This window comes from Rhinopithecus roxellana, chromosome 15 (genome assembly GCF_007565055.1).
Source record: "Rhinopithecus roxellana isolate Shanxi Qingling chromosome 15, ASM756505v1, whole genome shotgun sequence".
Classification (NCBI taxonomy): domain Eukaryota; kingdom Metazoa; phylum Chordata; class Mammalia; order Primates; family Cercopithecidae; genus Rhinopithecus; species Rhinopithecus roxellana.
Genome location: NC_044563.1, coordinates 14639480 through 14657493, shown reverse-complemented (window position 1 = coordinate 14657493; position 18014 = coordinate 14639480). Strand labels below are relative to the sequence as shown.

Sequence of the window (18014 nt, the reverse complement as noted above, 5' to 3'; positions counted from 1 at the left end):
CAGGGCCTAGCATATAATCACCACACAATGAATATTTATCTGCTCCATAAAAAAGAACAAGATCATGTCCTTTGCAGGAACATGGATGGAGCTAGAGGCCATTATCTTTAACAAACTAATACAGGAACAGAAAACCAAATACCACATGTTCTCACTTTTAAGTGGGAACTATAATAAATGATGAGAACATGGACACACAGAGGGAAACAACATACACATGGGCCTTTTGGAGGGTGGAAGGTGGGAGGAGGGAGAGGATCAGGAAAAATAATGGGTACTAGGCTTAATACCTCAGTGATGAAATAATATGTAAAACAAAATTCCATGACACAAATTTACCTATGTAACAAATGTGCACTTGTACCCCTGAACTTAAAATAAAAGTTAGAAATATATTTATTTATTTATCTGCCAAAGGAATGACCCAACCCAACTGTTTAATTACTACAAAGGTCATCCAGATGGCCAACTAAAATCTAAATTTCTTCTGGTAGAACCTAAACCCATTTTCCTCCTTCCTCATCATTTAAAGGACTTAAAAAAAAAAAAAGAAGACGACTAATTAGAACATCCTCTTTAGTCTATTGCCTCTTTAAGAATCATCATTAAAAGGTATCATTTAGGCCGGGTGCGGTGGCTCAAGCTTGTAATCCCAGCACTTTGGGAGGCCGAGATGGGCAGATCACGAGGTCAGGAGATAGAGACCATCCTGGCGAACACGGTGAAAACCCCGTCTCTACTAAAAAAATACAAAAAAAAACTACCCCGGCGAGGTGGTGGGCGCCTGCAGTCCCAGCTACTCGGGAGGCTGAGGCAGGAGAATGGCGTAAACCCGGGAGGCAGAGCTTGCAGTGAGCTGAGATCCGGCCACTGCACTCCAGCCTGGGCGACAGAGCCAGACTCTGCCTCAAAAAAAAAAAAAAAAAAAAAAAAAAAAAAATATATATATATATATATATATATATATATATATCATTTATATTAATTTCATAACAAAGCTTTTTTTTTTTTTTGAGACAAAGTTTCACTCTTGTTGCCCAGGCTGGAGTGCAATGGTGCAATCTCGACTCATTGCAACCTCTGCCTCCCAGGTTCAAGTGATTCTCCTGCCTCAGCCTCCCAAGTAGCTGGGACTACAGACGTGCACCACCACGCCCAGTTAATTTTGCATTTTTAGTAGAGACCAGTTTTCACCGTGTTGGTCAGGTTGGTCTCAAACTCCTGACCTCAAGTGATCCACCTGCCTCGGCCTCCGAAAGTGCTGGGATTACAGGTGCAAGCCACCGCGCCTGGCCAATAAAGGTAATTTTTTTTTTTTTTTTTTTTTTTTTTTTTTGAGACAGAGTCTCGCTCTGTCGCCCAGGCTGGAGTGCAGTGGCCGGATCTCAGCTCACTGCAAGCCCCGCCTCCCGGGTTTACGCCATTCTCCTGCCTCAGCCTCCTGAGTAGCTGGGACTACAGGCGCCCGCCACCTCGCCCAGCTAGTTTTTTTATATTTTTTAGTAAAGACGGGGTTTCACCACGTTAGCCAGGATGGTCTCGATCTCCTGACCTCGTGATCCGCCCGTCTCGGCCTCCCAAAGTGCTGGGATTACAGGCTTGAGCCACCGCGCCCGGCCAAGATAATTTTTAAAAAGCCATCTGGGCTGGGCGCAGTGGCTCACTATTATAAACCAAGCCCTGGTATCTAGAAGACAGTTGGTTAAAAAGCCTGCATGGATAATCCACTGATTTTTCTAGGGCTAGTCCAGTGTTTCCCAAAATGCTTGATCTTTTGAGGCAGAGCCTCACTCTGTCTCCCAGGCTCAAGTGATTCTCCTGCTTCGGCCTCACAAGTGGCTGGGATTACAGACACATGCCACCACTCCGGGCTAATTTTTGTATTTTCAGTAGAGATGGGGTTTCACCATCTCTACTAGATCAGGCCAGGCCGGTCTAGAACTTCTTGACCTCAAATGATCTGCCCACCTCGCCACCCAAAGTGCTAAGGTTACAGGTGTCAGCCACTGCGCATGGCCCGCAAAATGCATGACCTTAAGAATCATCTTATTTGTTAAAAATACATGGTCCCATGCTTTTTTCTTACAGATTTTTTTTCTGTAGGTCTGTAGTAAAGCCCTAGAATACAATGTTAACAAGCACACTGGACTGATTCATATGATCTAGATGAGTTTGAATACTGCCATGATATAAACAGACCTTTAACTTTTATTTTTCTTTTTTGAGACAGGATCATGCTCTGTTACCCAGGCTGCAGTGCAGTGATGCAGTCATGGCTTACTGCACCCTCAACCTCCTGTGCTCAAACAATCCTCCCACCTCAGCCATCTGAGTAACTGGGACTACAGACACATATCACCATGCCTGGCTAATTTTTTTTTTTTCTTTTCTTTTCTTTTTTTGTACCCTGGCTGATCTCGAAATCCTGGGCTCAAGCAATCCTCCCACCTCAGCTTCCCAAAGTACTGGGATTACAAGCATGAGCCACCACACCTGGCCAACCTTGCACTTTCAAGCAACATTTGAGAAAGTATCCACTTATAAGCTCATGTGCAAGTATTCCAAATGGCCTTAAACTCACCCTTATTCAGCAGCCTTGGCAATAAATTAGAAAGAACATGGAGTCTAGTCAGAAAACCTAGATTCAACTTCTGCTACTTCACTATCTGTGTAACCCTTATACCAGTCACGGCATCTCCATCTGGTCTTGGTATATTACATGGAAACAACAAAACCAACCCTAACCTGCCTCATAGGCTTGTTATGGAAATAATTCAAGATACTTGAAAAGGGCTTTGTAAATTAAAATGTCACCATTACAGTAATTATTTTATTAAATCAGCCTGCTCTAATTCAGAATGTATGAATGTTGTTGTCTAGCTCAAGGTGGCTTTTTTTTTTTCACATTATCTATAAGGAGATCATCGCCTCCTTACACATGACAGGCAGTGATAGGCACTGGAACACACAGATAAGCAGTAGCTTCCTGTTCCACAGCAAAATTATAAGATTGGATGTGTAAGATCAGGGGAGCATGTCTACTGTATGAGTACTGCTTCTACAGGACTGCAGTCTCAGCTATCAGTAAAGCAAAGCTGGCAATATTCCTCCTGGAAGTTAGCTTGGTTATGAGCAGTTAATGCCAGTCATTAGAGTAAAATCAATCTGAAGAAGAAGTTTTCTCCAGACTAGGAATATTAAAGGATTTTTTCACACTGGTATTTAAATTTCTAAAAAATACTATACTCTTTTTTGGCCACCTTGAGGAACATATACTAAATGCAGTATTTTCTTGGCAATTAAGTATCATCAACATAATCAGTAGTTTGGGGTATAAGCACAGCTAAGACTCTGGGTAGGAGATATTGGATCAACTAACTTAGCTTGCACCACTATATACAATGAACAAGTGCCTCCCAGTCTTAACATCTATGTAGGGTGTACCAAGAGCATGGCATAATGGTGTCCTCAAGGGCTACAAAGGTACATGTCATTTCTTTAAGAGTTTAGGCTCAGTCAGACGCAGTGGCTTATGCCTGTAATCCCAGCACTTTGGGAGGCCGAGGCAGGCAGATCACAAGGTCAGGAGTTCAAGACCAGCCTGGCCAACATGGTGAAACCCCATCTCTACTAAAAATAAGAAAATTAGCTGGGCATGGTGGTGCATGCCTGTAATCCCAGCTACTTGGGAGGCTGAGGCAGGAGAATTTCTTGAACCCAGGAAGCGGAGGTTGCAGTGAGCCAAGACTACGCCACTGCACTCCAGCCTGGCAAAAGAGCGAGACTCCATCTCAAAAAAATAATAATAACAACAACAAAAAAAAAAGAGTTTAGGCTTTTGTATTGAGAGGACTGTTTCTTGCCTCATACCAGTTTCGGGAATGTGTGATGAAGTCCAGTTCCGCCAGCATCCTCATTACTACCACTAATCACCTCTGTTTTCCTCCTCGCCACTTTCCTCTAATTCAACCCAGACAAATCTCTTCCACTTTGCTGTCAGAGCCTGCTGCTCATCGCTGCTATCATTGCTTTTAATCAATCTACCACAGACGCATCCACCACTTTTCCCTTTGCCACTGAACTGTCTGGTCTGGCCATTCTCTAACTGGATGCATAATCTTGGGCAAGTCATTACCTTTTCCAGCACGTATTTCCCTAATAATTGAAGTGAAGAGGTTGCTAACATATCTTCCAGTTCTGCTATTCTATCATGATTCTCTTCTGCCTCCTGATTGGTTTCATTTTCTCAAGTTTTTTCACAAAATGGCTGACTAAACTTGTGCAAAAATTGTCAACCAACTGTAGTATTCATTTCTTTCCATGAAGCAAATAAACTATATACTCAATGCTCTATGATTAACTTTATAGCAGTTTCTGTTTCTATACACATACTATTCAATGTATTTACTGTCAAAGAGATTTTCCAGGGAATTTGGTTCAGAGTCTTCAACAATTCAAAAAGAATGGTAGTTCCAGAAGGTATGGACTTATTTTATCATACTTTCAAAATTAAAAACTACATTTTGGTCAACATACCCTAGAATTTAATTTTTCACAAATTAGTCTTACCAATTAGCCTTACCAATTAGCAAGGTTTTACTAAAACTGTAATTGGATAAATCTTTCTTACTAAAGGAAAATTTACTCACGACAATTTTGTAAAGATTTGGGAATGAATAATAAATATACAAACAAGTTTATATTTAATGTTTATGAAATGTGGCAGAGTGTTCAGTTCCCTGTAACTCCCTGTAATTTCCTGATACCATAGAGGAAGAAAGGTTAGCTTGTTACCAATACTATTCAAGGACATCTTTTTAATCTCAGTGCATTAAAACTAGTATGACAGCCCTGCTATCATAACTCTGTAACCAGCTTTGTCTAACCAGCCTTGGTTTATTTTCAATCTAGCATTTTTAGATGTATAGCACTTGAGGTTTCAGAAGAAAGAGAAAAAATAGTTTACAAATTATTTTGCAAAGTAGAACAAAAAATAGAAAACTAAAGCAAAACACCTGACCCCCAGCTGAAATACACCAGAACCTCAAGGAAAAAAGAATTCACTCATGAAATATTATAGTGCAAATACACTTTTGAGCAAATGAAGTGATACATGCACATATATACATACACATGACTAATAAGGTAAACTGTGAAAAAGCCCACCAGAATGAATACAAGAAATACTATTAGAGTGTCAAAAGTGCACAATCACTACCATCTAGAAAGCTCTCAATGCAAAAAGTCATAACTGACACTCTGGAACATGAGTAGAATTTCACAAACAGGAAGAATGTGGAATATGAGAAAGAGCACTTCAGGCAGAGTGAAGCCAACATGCAACAACCACCAAAACCTACTAAATGCCTCTGCACAAGCAAGGCCTTGGAGGCTGCAAGAAGCAGGAAAGCACAGGCACATCTGGGACACAGGACGTCATCTAGGATGCATCCAAGGAAGTGTGCAAAGGAGATGACATCAGAAACAGACACAAGGCCAAGATCAAAAGGACCAAGGAGGCTGATATTTGCATAGACTTTATGAAACTTCTGACATGTTTGCGTAAGGTATAAGGAAGGGGTAACTTGATTGGAGGTTTCACTGGTAGATTAAACTTGCGCCAGAGTGAGTGTAAGATTTGGTAGGGAGGCAACATATTAGGAGAACATAGAGGAAGGTATGGATGCAAGAGAGACTGTAGTGGTAGATTCAGCAAGATTTGGCAATTTCCTATCTAGATGTGCAAAGGAAAGCATGATTCGAAGACCTAAAGAATCTGAGCGATGAGGGAGCAAACTGGCCACTTGATGCATCTGGCCACTGACATAATTTATTTGGTCCTTAGAGTAAACCTGGGAAATTTGCATCAACTCTAAACAATTAAGAAACTTTCTATGTGGAAATCTAGATTTGGGCTGCTGGTGAAAATCTGAGAGGACTGTGCCAGTGCTGCTCAAGGGTGCTACTAGAGACCATGCCTGGTTACCTGGACAGTCTTGACATGCATTACACCTGGTCCACGTCACTCATTTTACTTTACCTGCCTGAGGCATCAGAATTTGCCGTCTCTGATTTGGAGCTAAGTGACTAGCAAGACGATGACATAATTAGCAAAAATAAGGAAGTCCAGAACAGGCTGGGGACAGTAGAAAAGCTAAATTTTAGACATACTAAAATTGACGATTTTGATACTCATCTAGAAGGAAATATGCAGTGTCTTTAGAAATTGGAGGGAAAATTGGGAAAAGATGCATGTGGATAAAATCAGAATCATCCCATCAGATAATATCTCCTATCATTTCTATATATATATATATATATATTTTTTTTTTTTTTTTTTTTTTTTTTTTTGAGATGGAGTCTCGCTCTGTCACCCAGGCTGGAGTGCAGTGGCCGGATCTCAGCTCACTGCAAGCTCCGCCTCCCGGGTTCACGCCATTCTCCTGCCTCAGCCTCCCGAGTAGCTGGGACTACAGGCGCCCGCCACCTCGCCCGGCTAGTTTTTTGTACTTTTTAGTAGAGACGGGGTTTCACCATGTTAGCCAGGATGGTCTCGATCTCCTGACCTCGTGATCTGCCCGCCTCGGCCTCCCAAAGTGCTGGGATTACAGGCTTGAGCCACCGCACCCAGCCCATTTCTATAGTATTTACTACTGAAATGTCAGGTAATGTTCTCAGTAGTCTAAGTATTCCACACCCATTAAATCAGTTAGCCCCATTTAATCAGTATTTCCAATCTATAATTATCCCAATTTTACAGATGAGGAAACTGAGGCGCACAGAAGTTAAGGTGATAACACTGTAACTAGCTGAGCTGGGATTCAAAAGTCGGTAATCTAGTTCCAGAGTCTGTATTAGGAGAACTTCTTCCTGAGGTTACTCTATATTTTTAGATTAAATAATTTCATTTTTAGAGGTTAGGAAACTGCTAATATTTGTTAGATTTGTAGCTGATAAGAGAATGTAAAAAGAGAAGATAATTCACAGAAATCATTATCCCTTAATCTTAAAAAGACTGGAAGCCAGACACAGCTGGGACACATGCCTATAGTCCCAGCAACTCAGGAGGCTGAGGCAGGAGGATTGCTTGAGCCCAAGAGTTTGAGGCCAGCCTAGGCAATATAGCAAGACACTGTCTCAGAAAAAAAAAATATATATATATATATTGGGATACCTTACTTAACAGATATTTTCATTCAACAAATGTACATTGGCACTTACTATGTACAGACATTGTTCTAGGTGCTTGAGATTCAAAAAAGACAAAGATCCTTGCCTTCACATTGCTCACATTCTAACAGAAACATCATAAATGAGCAAAGTATACAGTAAGGGAGATGGTGACAAGCGCTATGACAAAAAGGAAAATTGGGGCAGGGTAATAGATAGGAGTGGGGGTGGGGGAGAAAGGACTGTGAGTTTCTAGGTAGGAGGGGCGGTTCCATTGAAAAAGTGATATTTCTGCAGACTTGAAGGAGAGTAAGAAGAGTCAGTCACATGGATATCTGGGGGAAGAGCATTCCATTAAGAGCAAAAAGCAAAGGCCCCAAGGCAACAATGCCAAGGCTGTTCAAGGAACAGCAAGAGGTGTATGTGGGTGGAACGGAGTAAGAGTAGTGGAGATGAGGTCAGAGGTCAATGGAAGAAGGAAGCAGGTGGTTTAAAACCTTGTTCAGACCAGGCGCAGTGACTCACACCTGTAATCCCAGCACTTTGGGAGGCTGAGGCAGGTTGATCACCTGAGGTCAGGAGTTCAAAACCAGCCTGGTCAGCATGGTGAAACCCCGTCTCTAATAAAAAATACAAAAAAAGGATTAGGGTGTGGTGGCACTCGCCTGTAGTCCCAGCTACTTGGAGGGGCTGAGGCAGGAGAATTGCTTGAACCTGAGAGGTGGAGGCTGCAGTGAGCCGAGATCACACCACAGCCCTCCAGCCTGGGCGACACAGCAGGACTCAGTTTCAAAAAATAAAAATAAACATAAATATAAAATAGGATAAAATAAAATAAAGCTTTGTTCAAAGCCACGAGACAAATAATGAGTTTTAATCTGAGTGGATGAGAAGCCACTAGAGAGGTCTAGGCAGAGTATCACATAATCTGACCAAAGCTTGTCAAGGATCACTCTGGCTGCTGTGTGAGAATCAACTGCAGGAGAGCCAAGGTGGAAGCAGAGAGATAGGAAACTTGTCATTAGAGGGACAAGAGTCTGTGGTGGCTTAGAACTCACTGGATTCTGGATATTTTGAAGTTCAGAGTCAATGAGATTTCCTAAAAGGCTGTATGTGGTGAAGACTTAAAGATAACTCTAAGGTTTTTACAAATGTAATTGAAAAGTTGTACATAACCAAATTTTTTAAAGTCCTTCCTATGTTAGATTCACTCACTAAGGGGATCTCTATGTAAAGGAACTGCTTAGTAAATCTTTTCACCAAGCAAGGAATTCTTCTGCAGTAACACTAGTCATCTCCTAATTGATCTGTTCATAATTTTAGATTTTCAACTGTATGCCTGCTGAGTGAACTACAATTATTTCTTAGTTTCAACCATCCCTTTTCATCCAATAAGAGTAATCTGTACAAACAAATGATGCTCTTAAATATATGTTACTTAATATCCATAAAAATACAGTAAGGACTATACTAGAACCTCATTTACATCTCATTTAATTATCATAATAATCCTGAAAAGTATCATCCCCCTAAAAAAATGAAAGAAGTTATGCTCAGAGGTTAACTATTTTTGCCTAAGATCAACCAGCTTAGTAACGGCACAGCTCACCCGCTGACTCCAAAGCCAATCTGTTTGTTAGCTATACTGTTTCCCAATGTAATACTCTTGAGAGGCACCAATTGTTCAAGTTCTTAAACTGTCTAGCCCTTCCTCTCTTCCACAATGACTAGGTTATTTAAATGGAAATAACTTCACGAAATGGTGGCAAAGATAACTTTCCAGAAACTGGATAGTTTTCCTGGAATTGCCAGGTAGAGATAGGGCGAATGCATTGTTTCACTAGACAAACATCAACAAATAAAACAAAGCATTCCTTCTGATACAGATTTGTGGCAAGCTTCTCAACTACCACACCATGGTATTATGGAGCTACCATGACAAAGCAATAACCTAGTTTCAGGGTTTCAACAACCCCATCACTCAGTAGTCCCTGTAAGAGAAGAACTTCCCATACCACAGTGATCAGACCTTTCCCCCAGAGAGAAATGGTCTCTGAGAGACGATAACTAAGAAGTGCACAAAAGTGGCATCCCTTACAAAAAGCATAAATTCTCATTTTATTGTATATTCACTTTTTTTTTTTTTTTTTTTTTTTTGAGACAGAGTGTTGCTCTGTTGCCCACGCTGGAGTGCAGTGGTGCAATCTCAGCTCACTGCAACCTCCACCTCCTGGATTCAAGCTATTCTGGTGCCTCAGCCTCTTGAGTAGCAGGGACTACAGACGTACACCTCCACACTTGGCTAATTTTTGTATTTTTAGTAGAGATGTGGTTTCGCCATGTTGGCCAGGCTGGTCTGAAACTCCTGACCTCAAGTGATCTGCCCACCTCGGCCTCCCAAAGTGTTGGAATTACAGGCATGAGCCACCGCACCCAGCCAATTGACATTTTTAAAGAGACAGTTTTAACTGAGGTTATCTAAATACCTACACTGATGTATATCTGTGTAACAATGTTTTCTCAAAGAGGGCCCCCAATAACTTTAGGGAAGTCACAGAAACAAGAAATTCTGCTTACAGCTGCAAACTCAACAGTGTTACCCTTCTGCTTAAAATCACCTCAACTGCTTTCCACTGCTCCAGGATAAAGGCTGAAGGCCCTGCTCGTTGCGCTTCCTTGCCTTTCCAGTTCCATGGCACTCATGTCTGACCATTCCTGGCTCCAGTCACTCAACCCTCATTTCATGAGGGCCCAGCCCTTTCCTGCCCTAGAAATTCAGCAACTGCTCTTCCTTCTGCCAAGAACATTCTTCCCTCTGCCCTTCCTGTCACTCCAGCTGGCTCACTTACACTCACCCATCAGATCTCAGCTGAGGCATCGCTTCCCCAGGGCAGCTCTAGAACTTTCCCTCAGATTCTCACAGGACCAAGTGCATCCTGTTCTCACCACTTACCGTAGCACAATTTATTCATTTGATTACTGTTTGCCATCCCACTGGACTATTATATGGTCTATAGTTGGCACTCAACAGTATTTGTGGTAGAGAAATGGGAAAATGAATAGCGTTACGTCATACTCTCCTCCAAGCCCAGTGAGGGCTTTGTTCACCCTGCCTCCCTAACCTTAATCTCAATCCATCCCAGATGACATGCATGTGAATTTCTACATGCTGTTTTGCTAAGAGTGACAAGAAGGGAAATGAAATAAAGGATGCACTATTTTTAAAATATACATTTAACTTATCCTTATCTACAAATAGCTTTTAATGCACTGAAACTGATCTATTCAAATCCATTTACCCATGCATTCTAAACTTATAAATCTTGTTATCTAAGTCTTCTGACAAATTTTTTTGAAACTGAAAGATATAAATTATCTTCAATTCAACCAACCAAAACCAACAACAACAACAAAAAATTAGTTTGAAAGCTCAACACTCTCAGTTGCAAGTAGCAATGGTAATCTCAGTTATCTGACAATGTCGTCACCCAGGTATCAACTCTTTCTTACTAAACCTTATCCTGGCAATTAGCTCAGGTATCAGAGCACAATGTTACTAACGCTAATAATACTATTAATAACAAGTTATAAAGCACTTATGTACTATCTGTTTTACAGAGAATAAGTATTCTCATTTACACTTCACAATAAGCCTATGAAATCTATAGGGAAGCTAGAATTCAAGTCCAGGTTTGGGTCTCCAAGTTCAGGTTTGACCTCTAAACAGGAAAGTTAGTGTTGCACAGAAAGAAAGAACAGAAAAAAAAGCCCAAAACAAACAAACAAACAAAACAGGGTGGAGCAATGGGGGCTGGTGAGGAAGGGAGTGAGGGAAGAAGATATTCAGGGAGTGTAGACTCAGGATCTGTAATCCCAAGAAACCTCCCTCTTTGGTTTTTCCTCCAAATCAGATAAAGGTTTGCTTTTAGGTCCAATCCTTCAGTTGCATCTGTTTCCTCTTATGTAGTAGACTCCAGCACTAGTACTTGAAAGTTGCCCTGCTAACTCTAACCTGCAGAACTTGTTCCATTTAGGCACACGTACTCCCTTTTGGGAGCCAAAGGGCAGAATGAACAAATATTCAAAAACATTTATGACTAAGTTTGTTTCTCTGCCTTGCCTCACCTGCCCTGCCTCTGCGAAAAATATAACCCATGTAATGACTACTGCAATCAACATCCGCTCACCAGTAAGAACAGGTATCTATACTCTAGTACTAGAATGTCAACAGCAAGCATATGACCTTTACCAAGCTGGGCCTCCAGGGAGTCACTAAATCCATTCAAGAATGCCAGAGCGATAAACAGAAAATAGCATTCAAAGTCAAATCCTGCCATTCTGATGACTGTCAAACCCTTTGCTTTATTAAGTACCTTAGTAACTTTCCAGTATTTTCTCATACCACAACAAGATTCATGGTTGTAAATCTGAAGAAAATCCCAAGCTACTTGATCCTAAAATGTGCCAACTATTTTGCAATCCTTCCCGAAAAATCAAGAATGTGCAAATTTGAAATTGTGCCTGCTTTTTGTCTGAGATTGTTCTTAAAAATAAAACAAAAATTTAAATTTTAAAAATTGAAAGTATGTCTTCAAAAATATTTTTTTGTTTTGTTTTGGTTTTTGGTTTTTTTGTTTATTTGTTTTTTGAGACGGAGTCTCACTCTGTCACCCAGGCTGGAATGCAGTGGCGAGATCTCTGTTCACTGAAAAGTCCACCTCCCGGATTCAACGCCATTCTCCTGCCTCAGCCTCCCGAGTAGCTGGGACTACAGGCGCCCACCACCATGTCCGGCTATTTTTTTTTTTTTTTTTTTTTTTTTTTTTTTGTATTTTCAGTAGAGACGGGGTTTCACCGTGTTAGGCAGGATGGTCTCCATCTCCTGACCTCGTGATCCACCCGCCTCGGCGTCCCAAAGTACTGGGATTACAGGCATGAGCCACCGCGCCCGGCCAACCAAAAAGCTTTTAATAAAGTTTGTAGGCATAAGGAAATCTACTCCCGAGTACGCATCCAGTCTGTAGGCCCATCACCAACGTACGGTGTATGAATGTTGCAGAACGGATGACTTAGTTTCAAATCCTGACCTGGCAATTTAATAGCTATGAAACTATAGACAATGAAAGCAATTTACTTAACCCCCTGATTCTTCCTCTGTCCACTGGGGACAATGGAGCACAGCTCAAAGAGGTTAAAAATAATCTCAAGTTCCTGGCACATTTCAAGCACCCATTCAATAAATGATAGTTATTAATAATTCTTCTGGGTTGTCAATTTAAGTAACTAACATTTCATATATAATTCTTCAAATTATGTGATATCACAAACTCTTGTTAAAGAAAGACACCTACTATTAATAAGCTCTAGTTACACAAGTATTCTTCAGTCATTTGAGGTTAACCCTGTGCAGTTAACCAATGTGAAAACAGAAACTGTGATTACACCTGTGATTTTGAGAATTCTTTGATTCTCGAGCATGGCTAAGCAAAGCATGTTTTCATGAATGGTTTTTCCAGAGGAGAACCACACCATTCCTGCCATTTTTAAGTCCTCACTATCTACTGAATTAGGAGAACCTTGGACTACTACAAAGCCAAATGAGTTCCATCAGCAACCAGAAGCTACAACATCTTAGGGATTTGCTAATGTAAATATCCAGAGGGCAAAACAAAGGGTTGAAGACTTTTTGTGAAATCTAACCTTACTCCACAAAACAGAATATTATTCAGCAATACAAACAAAATGAAGTACAGATTTCATAGATGAAACTTGAAAACATTATGCAAAAATCAAAGAAGCCACTCACCAAAAAAAAAAAAAAAATGCCTATTGTATGATTCCATTTATATGAAATATCCAGAACAGGCAAATCTACATAGGCAGAAAGTAGAATGGTGGTTGACTAGGGCTGGAGCGGGTGGGGGTCAGGGAGTGAGGCGTCTAATGAGTTCAGCGTTTCTTTTAGGGAAGATGAAAATGTTCTGAAATTGGATTTGATGATGGTTGCACAACCCTGTGAGCATAAAAACCTTGAATTGTACACTTTAAATGGGCAAACTGTATGGTATATTAATTATATCTCACTAAAGTTGTTTTAAAAAATCTAACTCACTGATTAGTGGATCCTTTACTCGTCACTGCGTGGAACAATATCCTCTTCATTAAAAACTAAAAATAAGTGCTCAGAGTGCTGTCTTATGCTTAAAGTTATAAAATATCTTGACATTGGAAGTCTACTTACCTTGCCTTTGCATCTGTCATCTCCACTTTACTTCAATAGCAATCATTTGAGATGAACTCCAGTAATGGAAACTACTCAAATACATGCAAAATGTATTTATGCTCAAACCACGTTTTACAGATTACATTTTTTATTGCTCTATAGCAGTGACTGTTCTTTCCTTTATTTAATACAAACTGACCACCTTTGTTATCAATCTCCTTTTGATTACTTGCTACACTGACCTTCAAACAACTGAAACTCCACATTCACAGGATCTCCTTTTGTTCTCCTAAGAAATACAGGAAGTATTCAGGTAACAATGACAGACAAAGAAGTCTTACCTACTAAATTGGCTAAACCCACCTGCTAGGGGTGTAGGGAACACAGGGGATTCACCTGAGTGAGAATGCTACTGGCGAGAACTAGGAAAAAGAGATGGCCCAGCTCTTGACCAGGAGATGGAGATAAATTAGAGTCTGGGCCAAATAATGGACAGTCTTCAAAGTCTAACAACACTAAGGAACCCGTTACCTAGAATATTTTTACTGATTGTGAAGCATACATGTATTTCAAGTTTTTTCAAAGTTTTTGTTCTTAAGTTTAGAAGAGCCAATTTGTGAGAAAAGACAAAGTGAGAATCCATGCTTTCTGCCCCTCAGATCCTAAAATCTGAGGCAGACAGATTAAACATACTCACATGAAGATACTCACATGAAGAGACTAAGAATAACAAGAATAAAAATATGCTATCAATTCAACATATGCTAATATAAAATACTTAAAATATATAAGTGGTTATAAAGAGGAAAATATTAAATATTAGTACTAGAAAGTAGAGTCAAAGGCTGCATAAGAACAGAGACTTGAGATTAAGATAGTAATTTTGTAGGGAAAAAAACTTACTAGTACTATTTATATACAACAATTCTAAAATCATAACTTTGGTAGAACAATATTTTTAATCACAACTCTAATTATTCAAGTGTCATCTCTGCTAGTTTGTTTTTCAAATTATTTCAGTTCACCCCTCCAAGTCATATGAAGAACCTGTTTAAGATGAGCTGCTCTTAATTTTGTTTTTGAAGAGTCCCAGAATTTGAAGATAAAGGAAGTGTTTTCTTTTAAGATCACTTAAAAAAAAAAAATTCCAACAACCCAGGGCAAATTGAACCTGTCAGCATTTCCCTTCAATTATGATACTATGATCCTCTGCTGTTCCAGTGTTCCAGTTCAAATTTCGTATCTAAATCTTATACAAATACTTCCCTTAATTTATCAATTATCCTTCCTCTGGGGCCAAATCTTTTCAACACAAATGTTACTTCTGATGTTACATCACTTGCCTTTTACTATAGACTCATATGTAGATGACTTGGACTTATTTGAATAATCAACCAATATGATCAATCTTAAACAGAGAAAAAAAAATCCAGGCATGGTGGCTTACACCTATAATCCCAGCACATTGGGAAGCTGAAGCAGGAGGATCACTTGATCTCAAGTGTTCAAGACCAGCCTCTGAAACATAGTAAGGCCTTGTCTTTACTAAAAACCAAAAAAAATTAGCTTGTGTGGTGATATACACCTATAGTCCCAGCTACTCAGGAGGCTGACGTGGGAGGATCACTTGAACCCAAGAGTTCGAGGCTGCAGTTGGCTATGATCACACCACCACACCACTGCCCTCCAGCCTGGGTGACAAAGTGAGACCCTGTCTCAAAAAAAAAAAAAAAAAAAGAAAAAGAAAAAGAAAAGAAAACAATAAGTTATTAACATTAGTCTTTGCTTACCAATTACAAATTTTATCTTGACAAAATTCCCTAAGGCATAACTGTCTTGTGTAACTATAGCAAAAGTCCTCAAACAGATTTCCCAAAACGGACAATGAAGAATGTGGGCAAGTCAATTGGGAAATCATAATCTTAATTATCACCAAGTTGAAAACTTCACTTTCGTTTTTTTTGAGATGGAGACTTGCTCTATCTCTCAGGCTGGAATGCAGTGGTGCAATCTCAGCTCGCTGCAACCTCCGCCTCCCAGGTTCAAGGGAGTCTCCTGCCTCAGCCTCCTGAGTAGCTGGGACAACAGGCGCGCACCACCACGCCCGGCTAATTTTTGTGTTTTTAGTAGAGACAGGTTTTCACCATGTTGACCAGGCTGGTCTCAAACTCCTGACCTCGTGATCCACTCGCCTCGGCTTCCCAAAATGCTGGGATTACAGGTGTGAGCCATCGCACCCAGCTGAACACTTCACTTTCTTTCTCAGAGAAACAGGTGATTGTGAAACACTATTATAATGTTGCTCCACATCGTGCAAAGATTTCACATACATATCCACTGCTAAGATGTTTTCTCTTAATGTTAACATAAACCCAAAAGGTTAACATATGTCTTTCCTACTAAGTTGTTTAAATGTTTCTGAATAAACAAAGAACATGGAGTAACATTATTAGTGGATCTTACCTGAGCCCAGTCTGCAGGCAATGCCTAACTGCCCCAAAATTCAATAAAATGCTTAGGAAGTGCACATTCGATCATAAAACATCAAAATAAATAATCATCTCAGGGAACGACCACAAGCATATCACAAGTAATCACTTGGTTTAAAGGGAAAAAAGGCCAAAAAAGACGAAAATAAAGCAAAGAAGGAAACAAAACAGGATGAAAAAGAAAAAAAAGGCGGGGGGGGGGAGGACAAAACTTCCCTGCAGATAATTTTCCCTATTTCCTCAGTCTGACCTTCGTCCTCCATTTTAAAAATCCTCCGACTACAAGTTCCAAGTGTTTAGTTCAGTCTTTATGGGTATACTCTTTCCCACAAACGTCCTTGTGCCAAAAAAAAAAAAAAAAAAAAAAAAAAAAAAATCTGATTTTAACATGATGAGTTATCATTTTACAGAAGCAATAGTTCTTGCTACTCGTTAGGACTCCAGAACAGTTTAGCGAGAATTCCTTTTAAAGGGGCTTTGTAAATTGTATGAAACAGGCCAAATCCTGATACGATTACTATCTTAATCGTAACTGGGGAGGTACGATTCCGCCGTGCAAAAAGCCTTCTGAAATTCTGTGTCCCTACACCCCGTCTTCCGTCCTCAGCCCAAACATGTTAACAGAATGTTCTGCATCCTTAGCACAGGGTCAATATTCAAACCAAGCAAAAAACTTTATTTTAAAAACACTTACAAGGGGCGAACCAAGGAGGATAGCGTGTAACTGAGGAGGCAGCAGGGCGACTGACTGGCTCCATGAACCCAGAATGGCTTAAAGGACACAAGCCGCAGGGGCTTAAGGCAGTTTTCTCCTACACCCCAAGCTGCGCTTTAGATTCCCAGGATTGAGCGAGCAGTGTATTTCGTACTTTAAAACTCTGCAAGTAGTCTAAGCAAGCAGAAGACAGCCAAGGGAGCCAGGAGGGGCCCGAGGGACGCAGGAGCCTGAGAAAGAAGAGAGCTAGGGAGGGGAAGGCCAGGAGCAGAGCCCGGAACTGGTCATCACGGACCAGGCCTGGTCCCGGCCGCCACAGGAGCGAAGACGCGGCGCTGCATCCGACTCACCTGCCCATTCTCCGAGCCCCGGGCCGACCCCCGCCTCATTCCCCACTCCCCAGACCCGGAAGGCCGTGAAGAGCGAGTACGAAATGCGCAGGGCTAAGTAGGCCACGGTGCCCGCGCCCACCCAGTACAGGAAACCGGCGGCGGGCAGAGCGCTCTCCATGGCTTTCCACTAGGCCTCACTACCTTCGTGAATGAAAAAAGCGAATGAATGAATCCAGGAGGGGGCGCCGGCCGTGACAGTGAGGATGACACTAATAGGCGCTGCTCCGACATCACTTTGGGCCTAAACCCCGCCCGCGGGACCATATGCGTGTCGCTATTGGTGATCTGTCTTTCCCTCTGCGCGTAGTGCGTCAGCAATTGGCTGACTCTAGTTCCACTGCCCAGCCCACACTGCCCCGTCAGCATGCCCCCCAGGGTTCCGCCAGCTAGCGCCCTGTCTCACCCCACCGAGGCGCCCCGGTCTCTCATTGGCTGCAGCCGTACTCGCGACTGGGGAAGAATGCGCTCGGATTGGCCAGTCAGATCCAGGCTGGTTTGAGCTCAGGTTCGAAGAGGAAATGGGATCAGAGAAACCGCTAGTGAATGGAAAGATAGTAGTAAGAAGTGGGCTTGTGGGCAGGGCGCGGTGGCTAACACCTGTAATCTCAGCACTTTGGGAGGCCGAGGCGGGCGAATCGCTTGAGCTTAGGAGTTCGATACCAGCCTGGCCAACATCGAACCCCGTCTCTACTAAAAATACAAAAATTAGCTGGGCGTGGTGGCGCGCGCCTGTAATCCCAGCTACTTGGGAGGGTGAGGCAGGAGAATCACTTGAACCCGGGAGGCGGAGGTTGCAGTGAGCCGAGATCGCGCCACTGCACTCCAGCCTGAGAGAAAGAATGAGACTCCATCTCAAAACAAAACAAAACAAAAAAAGAAAAGAAACGGGTGTGGAGCCATGGTTTTATTTTCAACTCTTTATTAAATAAATATATATTTTACATATATGATATAGTTATATAATAAATATATCATGGTTAAGCGTGCTGTCACTGTTTCCATAAACTTTTCCAGATAAAGGCTTG

At 41.3% G+C, this 18014-nt stretch overlaps 1 protein-coding gene across 1 annotated transcript in view; it reads right to left on the bottom strand.

Moving 5' to 3' along the window:
- Positions 1–17375, bottom strand: part of HSD17B12 (hydroxysteroid 17-beta dehydrogenase 12) — a 171863-nt gene extending 154488 nt beyond the window's left edge. The window contains exon 1 of the mRNA XM_010378061.2: positions 16948–17375. Coding sequence (XP_010376363.1) covers positions 16948–17107 — 160 coding nt within the window. The 5' untranslated portion in view covers positions 17108–17375. The remainder of the gene's footprint in view (positions 1–16947) is intronic.
- Between the last annotated feature and the right edge of the window lie 639 nt (positions 17376–18014).